Source organism: Elephas maximus, chromosome 8 (genome assembly GCF_024166365.1).
Source record: "Elephas maximus indicus isolate mEleMax1 chromosome 8, mEleMax1 primary haplotype, whole genome shotgun sequence".
NCBI classification, from domain to species: domain Eukaryota; kingdom Metazoa; phylum Chordata; class Mammalia; order Proboscidea; family Elephantidae; genus Elephas; species Elephas maximus.
Window position 1 is genome coordinate 44,374,386 of NC_064826.1, and position 13,458 is coordinate 44,387,843.

At 36.2% G+C, this 13,458-nt stretch overlaps 1 protein-coding gene across 9 annotated transcripts in view; it reads left to right on the plus strand.

The window, feature by feature from the left end:
* SRPK2 (SRSF protein kinase 2) overlaps positions 1-13,458 on the plus strand; it is a 272,628-nt gene that overhangs the window by 117,677 nt on the left and 141,493 nt on the right. For 2 of the 9 annotated variants that reach the window (XM_049894469.1, XM_049894473.1), the window contains exon 3: positions 10,063-10,126. The exons of 4 other annotated variants lie outside the window; for them this stretch is intronic. In XM_049894469.1, the coding sequence (XP_049750426.1) occupies positions 10,063-10,126 (64 nt within the window). Of the gene's footprint in view, positions 1-1,592; positions 2,366-2,630; positions 2,746-10,062; positions 10,127-13,458 lie in introns of those variants that run through there. 3 more of the 9 variants (XM_049894465.1, XM_049894467.1, XM_049894466.1) reach the window with 3 other exon arrangements.

Consider the following 13,458-nt stretch of genomic DNA (forward strand, 5'->3'; position numbering starts at 1 on the left):
ATATTCTCTCCCATTCTGTTTTTACTTTCTTAATAATGTTCTTTGATGTACAAAATTTTTAATTTTGATGAAGTCCAATTTACTCCATATATTTTTTTAATCTTTTATTATTTATGCTTTGGTGCTATACCTAAGAAACCATTGCCTGATGCAAGATTATGAAGATTTACACCTATGTTTCCCTCTATAAGGATATTATAGTTTTAGCTTTTACTTAGTGATGGGGTTAATGTGTTTGACATGTGGCAAGGACATGAATTTTGGAGGCCATAAAGTAGAATGTCATGGATCGAATTGTGCCCTCCCAAAATATGTGTCAACTTGGCTAGGTCCTGATTTCCTGTATTGTGTGGTTGTCCTCCATTTTGTGATCTGATTATGCTCCATTTTATGTGTTGTAAATCCTGACTTCTGTATGTGAATGAGACAGGATTAGGTTTTGTTAATGAGATCCAATTATGCTTGTTATGTTAATGAAGCAGGATTAGGGTAGCATACATCACCCTTGCTTGAGTCACACCTTTCCTTTTACAAGAGATAAAAGGAGAGAGAATGGAGCAGAGAGGAGGGACCTGCCTACCACAAAGAAAGAAGAGCCCGTAGCGGAGTGCACCCTTTGGACCCGGGGTCCCTGTGCCAAGAACCTCCTAGACCCAGGAGAAGATTGATGCCAAGAAACATGGCGATCTCCAAGGAACACCAGGCCCACAGATGTTGAAAGGGGATGAGGACCTTTCCTCAGAGCAGACAGAGAGAAAGCGTTCCCCTAGAGCTGGTGCCCTGAATTGGGACTTCTATCCTCCTAAGCTGTGAGAGAATAAATTGCTGTTTGTTAAAGCCATCTACTTATGGTATTTCTGTTATAGAAGGACTAGATAACTAAGACTGTTCTTTAGGCCTTTGATCCATTTTTGGTTAATTTTTGTTTAGGTAGTTAAGTAAGTGTTCAGTTCATTCTTTTGCATGTGGATATCCAAGTTGTCCCAGCACCATTTGTTGAAGAGAGTATTCTTTCCCCATTGATTGGTCTTGGCACCCTTGTTGACATTAATCATAGATACAGGGGTTTATTTCTGAACTCTCAGTTCTAGTTCACTGATTTATATATCTGTCTTTATGCCAGTACCACACTGTCTTGATCACTCAAGCTTTTCGAAGTTGAGATGTGTGAGTCCTCTTTTTCTTTGTCAAGATTGTTTTGACTATTCAAGGCCCGTTACATTTCCTTATGAATTTTAGGGTTAGCTTGTTCATTTTTGCCAAAGTGGCTGTTGGAATTTTGATAGTGATTGCTTTGAATTTGTAAAGCAATTTGAGGAGTGCTGTCATCTTAACAATATTAAGTCTTCCAATTTATGAACACGGAGGCCTTTCCATTTATTTAGGCCTTTAATTTCTTTCAGCAATCTTTTGTAGTTTTCCATTTACAAGTTTTGTACTTCCTTGTTTAAATTTATTCCTAAGTATTTTATTTATTTGTTTTTGGTGTTACTGTAAATGGAATTGTTTAGCTCTCGAATCTTGAGCAAATTTCTTAAACTTTCTGGGCTTTAGTTTCCACATGTGTCAGATGGAAATTATCTTAAGTACCTACCTCTTCCCTTTGTTGTGAGAATTTAATTAGTTAATTCATATAAAGGATTAAATGAGCCTGACAGTTCAAGGTAAATGTTTAATATTAGGGATTTTAGCCTTATATATATTTGTAACCAGTCTCTTTGCCCCAACACCTGTTGGTGCTCAGGGAATATAGGAGGACGGTCAAGTTAAGGCTGTATCTCATCAATTTCAGTTCTTAAGGTTTGAAAATGTGTGTTGGGCATCAGGGAAACTTCCTCTTTTGCCTGCATATTTTGATAAGGCTTGTTTTCTTACACATGTAAGTAAGCCTTGCACAATAATTTTGCCACCTCCTAATATAGTGAAGTTTCCTTTTGAGATGTTCCCATGGGCCTTGGTTTATCAGAGGAGGAGGAAAACAGGCATTACCTTGGTGAACTAACAGTCCTTCATATATGAAAATTGTAAATGAAATTAAGTTGGCATAAGGTATGACCTGTGAGTCACAACATTAGAGACTCAAGCAGTTCCAGTTGGATATTAATATGTAGTATTTAAAGAATTATCTTTAAGTTAGGATTATGAAAATACTTCCATTCTCTCAGCATTACTCTCTGGTATAATTTCTAAAAGAGATATAGTAGAAAATTTTACAAATGATACTTGTTTTTTTAAATGTAGAACAGAGAAAACTTTGAAACTTGGCCTCATGCTGAACAGAGCATTGGGTCTCATCCTGAGTATAACAACTCACAGTCATCCAAGAACTTGTGTTACTTCTTCTGTCTTCCCCACCAGGCTCAGTGTAAGTAAGTGTCTTTGTTCTGTTTAGGGGCAGAATTAACTATTAATGATACTTCGCTGTGGTGAGAAATTTAGACTGTTTTTAGGGATCAGTTTCAATACATTTCATTGCTAATGAAGGGCCAAGATGGTGAGGCTAATAACATTAGGAATTTATTTAAACATTCGTATTTTCACACTGTAATACTTTTTTTGCATTTAGTTTCTGAAATAACAGATAACCCATATTGTGCAATGAATGTAAAGTTTTAATTTATTCTACACAGCACTTAGGCTGGGTGATCTGGGATGTTGGACTGCTGGTGTGGATGTGGCCTGAACAGCTTTCTCTTCCCCTCTCTGCCTTCTTGCTCACTGGCTTGCAGTCACACTTCTCTGAAGGTGGGTATTGCTAAGAATAGAGACCACAATTTCGGGGGAATTTGCTTGCTTTTCTTCGTAGAATTTGAAAGTCAACAGCAAACCTCTCATAGTAAACTAGTTTATTTCTTGGTTTACAAATTACATCCAGAATAACAATGAAAGACTTTTGACAGGAAAAAAAATATTTCCTCTAGTAAAATGGAGTTTCTGGTAAGTGGCAGCAGTGTCTCCAGTCTGAAACCACCTCCTTCACTTCCTTTAACCCCCTTCCCCCAGCCCCTGCCTCGTTGCAGAGTTTGGTGTGAACATACTGTAGTCCACTGGCACGTTATCATATTCAGGAACACAAGTAATCCTGTTTTGGAATTATTGTTGTTAGGTGTCAGCAAGTCATGGCAACTCATAGCGACCATAAGTGTTAACAGAATGAAACACCACCTGGTCCTGAACCATCTTCACAGTTGTTAAGCTTGACCTCATTGTTGCAACCACTGTGTCAGTCTATCTCGTTGAGGGTCTTCCTGTTTTTTGCTGGCTCTCTACTTCACCAAGCATGATTTTCTTCACCAGGGACTGGTCCCTCCTGATAATATGTCCAAAGTACTTGAGACGAAGCCTTGCCATCCTCGTGTCTAAGGAGTATTCTGGCTGTATTTCTTCCAAGACAGATTTGTTTGTTACTTCTGGCAGTCCATGGTATATTCAGTATTCTTTGCCAATATCATAATTCAAAGGCATCAGTTCTTCTTTGGTCTTCTTTATTCATTGTCCAGCTTTCGCATGCATATGAGGCAACTGAAAACACCATGGCTTGTGTCAGGTGCACCTTAGTCCTTAATGTGACATCTTTGCTTCTTAACACTTTGAAGAGGTCTTTTACAGCAGATTTTCCTAATGCGGTGTGAATGCATCTTTTGATTTTTTGACTGCTGCTTCCATAGGCATTGATTTGTGGATCCAAGTAAAATGAAATCTTTGACAACTGCAATATTTTCTCCGTTTATCATGTTGCTTATTGATTCATTTGTCAGAATTTTTTGTTTTCTTTGTGTTGATGTGTAATCCATACTGAAGGCTGCAGTCTTTGATCTTCATTGATAAGTACTTCAAGTCTGCCTCACTTTTAGCAAGCAAGGTTGTGTCATCTGCATATCGCAGTTTGTTAATGAGTCTTCTTCCAATCCCGGAGCTGCATTCTTCTTCATACAGTCTGGCTTCTCTGATTATTTGCTCAGCCTACAGATTGAATAAGTGTGGTGAAAGGATATAACCCTGATGCACACCTTTCCTTATTTTAAACCACGCAGTGTACCTTTGTTGTGTTCAAACAACTGCCTCTTGATCTGTGTACAGGTTCCACATGAGCGCAATCAAGTGTTCTGGAATTCCCATTCTTTGTAATGTTATCCATAAAGGCAACTGTTAAGGAATGGGGAGTAGAATTGGGATTATAACTTGAAAAATGAAATCAAATTTATGTAAGCTTATACATTTTATTTAACAAAACTTGTTATTAAATATGTACGGATTTTTAGAATGAATGAAAAAATATATCGTGTTGATTGTTTTTGGCATACCTTTTCATACTAAGTTACGTGATAACATGATTGGACATGGAGGGAATTTTTGCAAACTATTTAAGAGTTTTATTATTTTCCCTCTCTGTCTCTAATAATTGAACAGTTCTCATTCTTGTGACACTTAGCATATTATTGTCCTTGTTGATTTTTGTTTTTATTTACTAACCCTTCTAATACTTACTATAGCCTCATTTTTTTAGTATTTTTGCTTGGGATTCTAGCATTTCCTTTGTGTTTTCCATCAACTTTGTGAAATGTATCTTTTGCAGATTTTCAGTTTCACTTTGCTCAAGATTTGTATTTTGTTGGACTGAATGACTGTTAATGAGGGACTAACAGAGTTTGGTGGATGAGGATAAAGGCTTATGATAATCAGGGATGGTTGTTTGAATGGTCAGTGCATTAATGCACATTTTCATGTTTGGACAATGTTTGCTTTTATGTGCATTCCCATAATCAAGAGAACTTGAATAATGAAGACTTGAGATAAAAGGACTTCCTATTTTAGGCTAGACTGGTCTTTCAAGATGTTGGTCAGTTAATCATCTACCTTCCTCAGCGTCCCAGAGAGTTTGATTTACTTCTGCACCTTTATGAGGTTCATTATGTATCAATCTCTTGAGTTTCCAGTCAGCACTTCAATATTTGGCCCCAGATGGTAGGATCAGGGATTGACACCTGAGCCAGAAAAGCCTCTGCATACCCTCATTTGCATTTAGATGGAGACTCTTAGAGATACCAGAATGTGCCTAAATAGAAGACTCCAAGAGAAGGTTTAAAGTGTGCATCCTGAGGCAGTAGAATCTGAACATGTGAATTAGAGAGGAGAAGTAGCTAGTTCGTAGTGACAGAAGTGAGATGAGGGACAGACAGATATTGAAACACCTGAATGATGGAGCATTCAGGTGGAGAACAATCCCACTGAGGAGGTTGTAACATAAACTGAGTTTCCGGAGCTGCCCTGTCTTCTGAATAAGATTCTGGATCCGTGGCCTGTGGAGGCAATTTCCTATATTTAACTTCGAGGTATATTCTTGCCAAACAACCCTGTCTTTTGAGGTAAACTGAGCACACATTTGTTTCTTGTAGCCTAAAATGGCTCCAAATAAAGATAAGACAGTATTAAAAAAAAAAAAAAGTTTATGTATACCCCAGATAAAATCAGCTTTGTGAATAATTACAAAAATACCCCCCTTTTTTTTTTTTGCCAGTGAAAGGCTGTTTAGTACATTCATCTGAATAACCCCACTAGGAGTTAAAATATAGATCTAAAAATTTAGGTAGTACTATCTGGCCAATTATTTTATCTTATTTAATTGTCATGACATAAAAGTAAGGGTCTTACCTGAGCCCCTGTTGAGTGTTTAGTTATCCAAAGGACACAGTGCCCATGGCATCCCTTATGCTGCTATAGCTCTTAGGTTTCTGGATGGGTTCAGGGCTATCCTATTTATCTCCTAAGATGTACTAATTGTTGGGATGCCTCCTTTCTTGGACTTTGTTAGTAGTTATTGGTAGTTGGCTAGTCATGGTTCTTCAGGATTGGTTCAACTCTGGACTCATACCCCTAGGTGTTCCAGGAGTCTTAAAACTCACTTGTGCTATGGAGTGGAAAGTGGCATTCCAGGGAGAGGAAACTGAGTAAGAAGAGATTTGGTGGTGTGAGAAAACATGATGTGTGTGGGAATCACATAGAGTTCAGTATTTCTGGAGCATAAAATGTAGAGGGAATGGCGGGCATGATAACCCAAATGAGATATGGGGGATTATTGCAGGATTCTTATAAAATTTTTTGATTTGGAATGGCAGTTGTGCCATTGTTCACTGAGATAAAGACTATGGAAAGGAAATATATGGGAAGTTGATGAGTTCAGTTTTGGACATTGCATTCAAGGCATCCAGGGACAATCTAGGTGAAGAATGTCTAGCAGGGGTAGAAGGATATATGGGTCTGGGTTGCCGAAGTTTCAGATGTGGTCATGTTGATGTCAAGGGTATACATAGAAGAGTAGGTCAGATGAGAAGAAAAGAGCATGAAGTTTTAAGAGCTAGGTGTAAGAAGATGACCCAGAGTTAGGAGGAGAGTCATAAAAACACAAAAAGCGTTATTAAAAAACAAAGTCCTCCCTTAATGTTATTTAGAAATTTAAAACAAAATCATGACTAAAAACAAATTAATCGTAATTTTAAATGTGTTTTTTCAAGTTGCAACGAAACTAACTCCCACCTGTTTTCTGTGTGACATAAGGAAGCGTGGTCTTCAGGTATTAATAAGAGTGGGATTATGAAGACAGATGGTAAAGGATTGATTTAAAGGATTGTAGAAGGAGCTGATCAGTGTGACATACAGTACTATGACAAAATATGAGTACTGGTTAAGTGTAAGCCCTCGTGGTGCAGTGGTTATGAGCTCAGCTGGTAACCAAAAGGTCGGCAGTTTGGATCTACTAGCTGCTCTTTGGAAACCCTATGGGGCAGTTCTGCTCTGTCCTATAGGGTTGCTGTGAGTCAGAATGAACTCGAAGGCGATGGATTTGGTTTTTGCGCAGGGGCGGGGGGGGGGTGTTGGTTAAGTGTAACATTGTGTAGGGTAGATTCCACAGGGAACACGAATGAAACTTCCAGGCAAATTATTTTATAATCAAATTTATGGAGCTTTTTTTTTGTTGTTGTTCCTGAAGCACTCATTGACCTGAATGTGCTAGTGGATATAGTGGAGGGTTGAATTAATTAATAGGTAATTACAAAGTTGCAAGGTTGTTGATTTGGAAGAACAAGGGAGTGGACATGAAGAGAATAAAGACTTGAGGGCAGTGTAAGGTTTTCAAATGTGATCTTTAAAACTAGGCTGGATCTCTACATCAGTCCTCCAGACTAAAATAAATCTAGAGGAGCTTATGATTTACATGTAAAATAAATTATAAATTGTATGAGAGGAAAATAGGGTATGGGGAAAGCCTAAGTTTAACAGAAAGCCAGAATTCATAAAGGAAAAAACTGGTCAACTTAATTGCCTAATAATAAAATATATGGTCCCAGACACTGTGAATAAAATTGAAAAAAAAAAAAAACAACAAATTGGGGGAAAATATTTGCAGCATGTATAAGAAAGTGTCCTACATGTAATCATGAGAGTTAATGACTCAGGTGATAACAGACATTCACCAGACAATGGATTGAGGAGGTCATGATCCTGAGCCTAGGGTTTTAGGAAGTCACATCTACACTGACGTCAAAGTCCCCCAGATCTATGGCAGTTGTTGTGATGACATGGAAGTCAGTGAAGTGGCCACTGGAGTTCTTAATAAGTGTACCAGATCCATGGATGGTATTGATAAGGAGGAGTAGATAGTATCATAGATGTACTACACAGACCTCAAAGGATTCAGTATTAACATAGTGCGTGTAAACATTCCTGAACCCTTCAGTCTTTCTGTAGGTATAAACAAATCTGAAGGCTTGAAGAAAATGTAGAAACAATATTGGAAACCCTTTCATATATCATTAGACTCCTCTTTAGTTTGGAGCTCCCAAGGTTATCAGCCAGAAAGTGGTTTATAGTTTAAACTTTTCTTTGTTGGCATACATTTGTGTAGTTGAATCTTGGGGTCTTTCAGCTTAAGTGCTCTGATTTTATATAGATACACCGAATTGTGAACTTTCTGTTTTTTCGGAATAAAAAATTTCCAGGATGAAGGTGGATTCAAGTGTAACCTCATTTCTGCAGAGAATAGTTGATAAACTGAGAATAATTTTCTAGAAAGGGAGGCTGAGATACAGATTAAAACTAAATTTCCACATGTAATAAGACTACAGTGATAAAAAAAAGTGGACTTTGAGGCTGGCGGTTAGAGAGGGAAGGTGCATTTAAACTATAGAAAGCTATTTAAAGTGGGCCAGACCTAGTATACATCATAAACTCATCTCACATTTATTGAGGGTTTACTATCCTTCACTAGGCACTACATAGTAATAGGCAGAGAGGGCTTAATACTACATGCTAAGCAGAATTTTATTAAGTCCTCACAACAGTCCTTCAAGTAGGAATTATTATTATCCCCATTTTACAGCAAAGGAGATAGAGGCATAGAGAGTTTAATTTCCCCAAGGTCTTACGGTATTAAACATGATGGAGGAGCCTACTTTCAAATCCAAGGCTGAGGGCAGAGCCTGAGCTCTTTTAAGAAAAGGGGTGGGGCACTACTGAGCATTGCGTATGTCACCATGTGCTGGGCTCTATAATCCATGTAAAAGATATTCAAGGTAAGTTTCATTATTATCATCCCCATTTTAACCACTGTGCTCTGTGCTCTCCCCAGTAGTTAGGCAGTTTGCCTCCAGCCTGTGGTAGATTCTGTTCTTTCAGCAGATAATTCATGCCAGTTGTATAATGTCCATTGGTTGAAGTTGTAAGCTTAAAATAATTAGGAAAACCCCTGATTTTAACAACATTTGAAGAGAGTATTTCTGTATAGGTTCACTGCATTTTATGCAACTGATTTTCCCCCATTTTTCCTTTACATATTCTCATATTCCACTTTGATTTCTATAGTCAGCGTTCTTAATATTTAAAATTTGTTTTACCTTAAAAAAAAAAAAAAAAACTGTTGAAGTCCACTTCGAAATCCTGAGGCTGTTTATAATATTTCAGTGGCACTGCGTTTTATATTGAGTATATGAACTTACATTATGAAAGCATACTTTAATTTTTAAAATGCATTTGGAAATACTTTTAAGAACAGAAAAATAGCTTTATAAGTGAAATAGTCTGATGTAAATTTTACTCACTCAAAATTATGTGTTTTAGGTCAGTCATTAGTATTTTAAAGGGAATGGGTTAGATTTTTTGTTTTCCTTCTCTTTTTTCTCTCCCTCTGATTTTCACCCCTCCTTCTGGTTTAATCTGTTATCTACTTTACAAATTGGCATCAGTGTTTATCTTTTCATTAAATTGAACTGGCCCTTACATGTTTGTTGGTAGATGGCATTGTCAGTCCTTTCCTAAAAGGACAAGTATATTATCTCAGCTCGGCCAACTGGGTGTTGCTGTTCACTTGTACTGTACTGCGAAGGAGGAGGGGAAAATTAAGGTATAAAATAAGAAATCTTTTTCTAAAGGAGTTAGGATCTAGGTACTATATATATATATATATATATATATATATATATATATATATATATGTATATATCTTTAATGAAAGACAATCAGGAAATTATAATGTAGGTTTAAGTTTTTTTTTTTTTAAATCTCTGACCGGGGTTCTGGTTTAATATTTCATTCTTAAGTGACCAAAATGATTCACTGAGCCATATTTTTCAGGGCTAGTAAAACAGAAACAGCCAAGGGTTGAATGTCTGTTCATGACAGCTTGTAACTTTATTACCCAGTTTTCTCAAATTGTCTAGTATATCAAATTCAGATTTTAGCATTTCTTGTTTGAATTTTGATTCGCTGAATATAAAATTCTCTTGTACAGCCATGTTAGTTCTACCTTAAAAAAGAAAACACCCCTCTACTTAAAAGAAATGGTACTTCCTGCTTTCATAAACAGTCATGTGCATAGTTTAGCAAGGCCGGATGCCTCTGGAGCTTTTTCCCTTTATAGCACCATTGAATCCCAGTCCTAAAAGAAGTACTGCGAATCTTGTGGCCTCATTCTGAACAAAAGGGATTACAGAAGAAAAATCTCTTGATAATAAGGCTTAAAAGCAAGGGCAGGCAATCTTGGTTGTGAATATTTTCTGATTTTTCCAGAAATCAAGCAGAAGATTGAGCTGCTGATGTCAGTTAACTCTGAGAAGTCGTCCTCTTCAGAAAGGTACAGCTACATCTCTTGCATGAACAATTAATGGTGTAGCATTGCTAAGAGACAAACCAGAGCATTTTTTTTTTTCTTTCTTTCTTGTCAAGTTTGCTGTAACATATTGTACTGCATGCTGGTCATTGTGCTGTATTGAAGATGTGTATTTGGGCAAGCTGTTCTGCTTTTGCAAAGGATAATTGATTAAAAAAAAAAATAGTGGAACCTAATCAGCTGCAGCATGCACACCATAACACAGCAGACCGCTGGTTCATGTGTGACAGCTGTCGAGGGCTTTAAAAAATTATTTCGTCAAAAAACCAAACAGATTAAAAAAAATCTTGCTTTTTTTTTAAGGAAATGCTGCCATTCGATTTTCTTCCTGTATTTTGAGGTTGCTGCTACACAAAAATTACCAAGGTTATTGTGAGATTTAGTTGAAAAATATTTGATAATTGGTTGTAATATTATGTGGAAAGGGAGTGCCATTTGTAAATAGCTTAGGAATTGCAAACCCACAGATTAGTCACATTCTGAAAGAGAGATGTGATGCTTCTTCAAGTCTGTGCTAGGAAATGGAACAGTCACTGCATGCAGTAATGGTTCGTGCCTGCAGGTAAGGACAAAATGACTCAGAAGTATTTTTAAAGCAATTATTTTATTTGTCAATCAAGTGATTATACTCGTAAGGAGACATTTTATTAAAATGACTATTTTTCCTTATTAAATGGAATTAAGGTATTTTTACCTCAAGTCAGAAAAGAGGCTATAGTTGTATAGTAAATATTGTGTTCACTTCTGTTTACCAAAATTTTGTATACTACATAATGTTTTAAATTGAGGTTCTTGGGCAGACAGTTGATGCTTACCTTTCTCTTGGTTACCTAATAGTTTAAACTTAATGTTGGTATTTCGTATTCATGGCGTGTTGATTTCTCTTTTCTGGATTTAGTTTTCAGGGTTATCTTTGTTCATAAATTTAATATTTAGGAAAACATTATGGAGAAATAATTTAGTAGTTAAGGACAGATATAAGAAAAAGATTTTAAAAATTTGAGGTGTAGAACCTAGACCAGTAAAATGGATTTAATTAAAGTACACTAATATAATAATATATGGAGGACATAGTCTGAAGGCAGAATGATCATATTAAATCAATTTATTAGTGTGATTGGGCAGAAGGCTTCTAACTGTAACTTAGGACATTACAAATAAAGAAGATGCTACTGCTTTCTTTAGACATTGAAAACAGAAATTTAGGAAGGCTTGTGTTTATTTTTATATAGCTTCTAACTCTGGTTTGCGGCTAGCCATATGATTTTAAGCATTCTGTTTGCTGAGATAAAAACAGTCTTCAGCCTTGTGCTTGTTCTGCCAGTAAAATGGTGGTGATGGGAAGGGGAGAAGGGTGGTGGTGTAAACAGTGGTCAGGTGCCAACTGTAATGTTAGAGTTCAGTTACTAGGAAGAGCATTCTTAATGGGATGACAACAGTAATTATGTGATCTTTGCAGTAGTATGAATTCTCTGTAGATAAACGGGATTGAACACAATGAGTGAATATGGTAGAGAAAAAAGTTAGGAAATGGGTGAGGTTTTTCTGGTTAAAATACATTCTTACAAGGAAAAATATTCTACAGTATTTTGGTGGTTATGCTAATTTATTTTACCAGGCTTTTGGGGTTAGTTGAAGGAAAGGGAGGAGGATGTTTGTGGTATGATGTTAAAGTTTAGAAATCAGCCACTGTATTTATGATACCTTATACAGTTTTACCAAGGCTTGCTTGCTTTATTATTATTTTGGGGGGTGCTTAGATATATATTTGGCAGTTGTGATATGCTGATTTTACAGGTGATAAAAGAAGCTTATGGGTCAGCCAACACATTGCAAACATAGAAATTGTTTCAATATTATAAACATATTAAAAATAAAAAATACCCTATTTTTTCTCTTTATTAAAAGTCATATAGTAATGAATACTCAAATCATGTGTTTTTTTAATTTGTTTGGAAAACCTTGAAAAATAACCTGAAGGAAAAAAAAAAACATGGCCTAGTACACTGTATCTTGCCCAGAAATTTAATTAATACCTTCTGCTACCATGTAGTATTACCTGTAGGAAATATTTTACCATTACTTGCTTCAAGTCCTTGTTCACTAGTCACTACATTTTAAAAGTATTTGCTTTAATCTTTTTTTTAAGTTAGCAGTTTGAGGCATGGACTGAGTCTTAAAGATAGATGGAATTTGCACACACTCTGGTCAGTAGTCCAGTCTCTGTTGGTAGAAAGGATGAAGAAACCCTTTATTTAAGGAAGGAAGAAACTACTTGATTCTAAGAAACCAAAAACCATCACTCATCATAATTGATTTTGTTCCTGCAGAATCGTGAGATCCTTTGATAGATAGTTCAGGAAACCAAGCGGAGGAAGCACAAAATACAATAAATAGAGAAACCATGATGCGATGTTCCTAATAATTTTCCCACCTCATATTTTTGACCTGCTTAAGGGAATTGCTAGTCTTGAGAATTATTTTGTAATATGGGAAAAGCAAGACCAAAAAAAAAAAAAAAATTTTTTTTTTTGGTGAACTGTTAGAATTTTTCCAGTGAAAAATATGACTTGTTCAACATTATAATGAAATTTTAAAGGTTGTTTTGAAGCTGTATTTGAAAATTATCTTAATAGGTCTTAATCACTTTGAAATTTAAAATTATATTTTTATCTTTAACAAAATAGCTGAGGTCCATAGAATGTGAAGAGGCATGAAATACTTCTGTTGAGAATAGCTGATCCGTAGGACAAAAAATCAGGGGGTTACAAAAAGTTACACTTTATTTTTTAGTTTTGTATTTTGGAGAGAGAAAAATTTCAGCCTACCTATTTTTTGTTTATGAATTAAGGGTAGAGAGTCTTAGTGAATGAATTAAAAAAGATAAGGATACCTGATTTATATGTTTTGGCCTGTTAAAAGGAAGATGTATCTCCAGAGTGTACCCTTCTGGAGATATTAGGAGTAAGTCCTACGAATATTTCCTTTTTTATGAGTGCTTTTTCAATGAATGTATTCTTCTTAAACATGGTAGGGTCAGTGCTAGGCATAATTTTACTTCTTTATCTCCCCTCTGCCCCCCCCCATGTAATAAAATACAACAGTGAATATTTATTATTTATTTGATGCAAAAACTAGGTTTTCACGTCTTTGTCGTTCTTTTCTTACTGCTAGCTAGAGCACTCCTGAGATTTGGAAATTTGTGGGGTAGAGCGGATGGGGAAGAGGAGCAATATTAATAATCCTAATAAACAGTGCTATCGAGTCGATTCCGACTCATAGCGTCCCTATGCAAT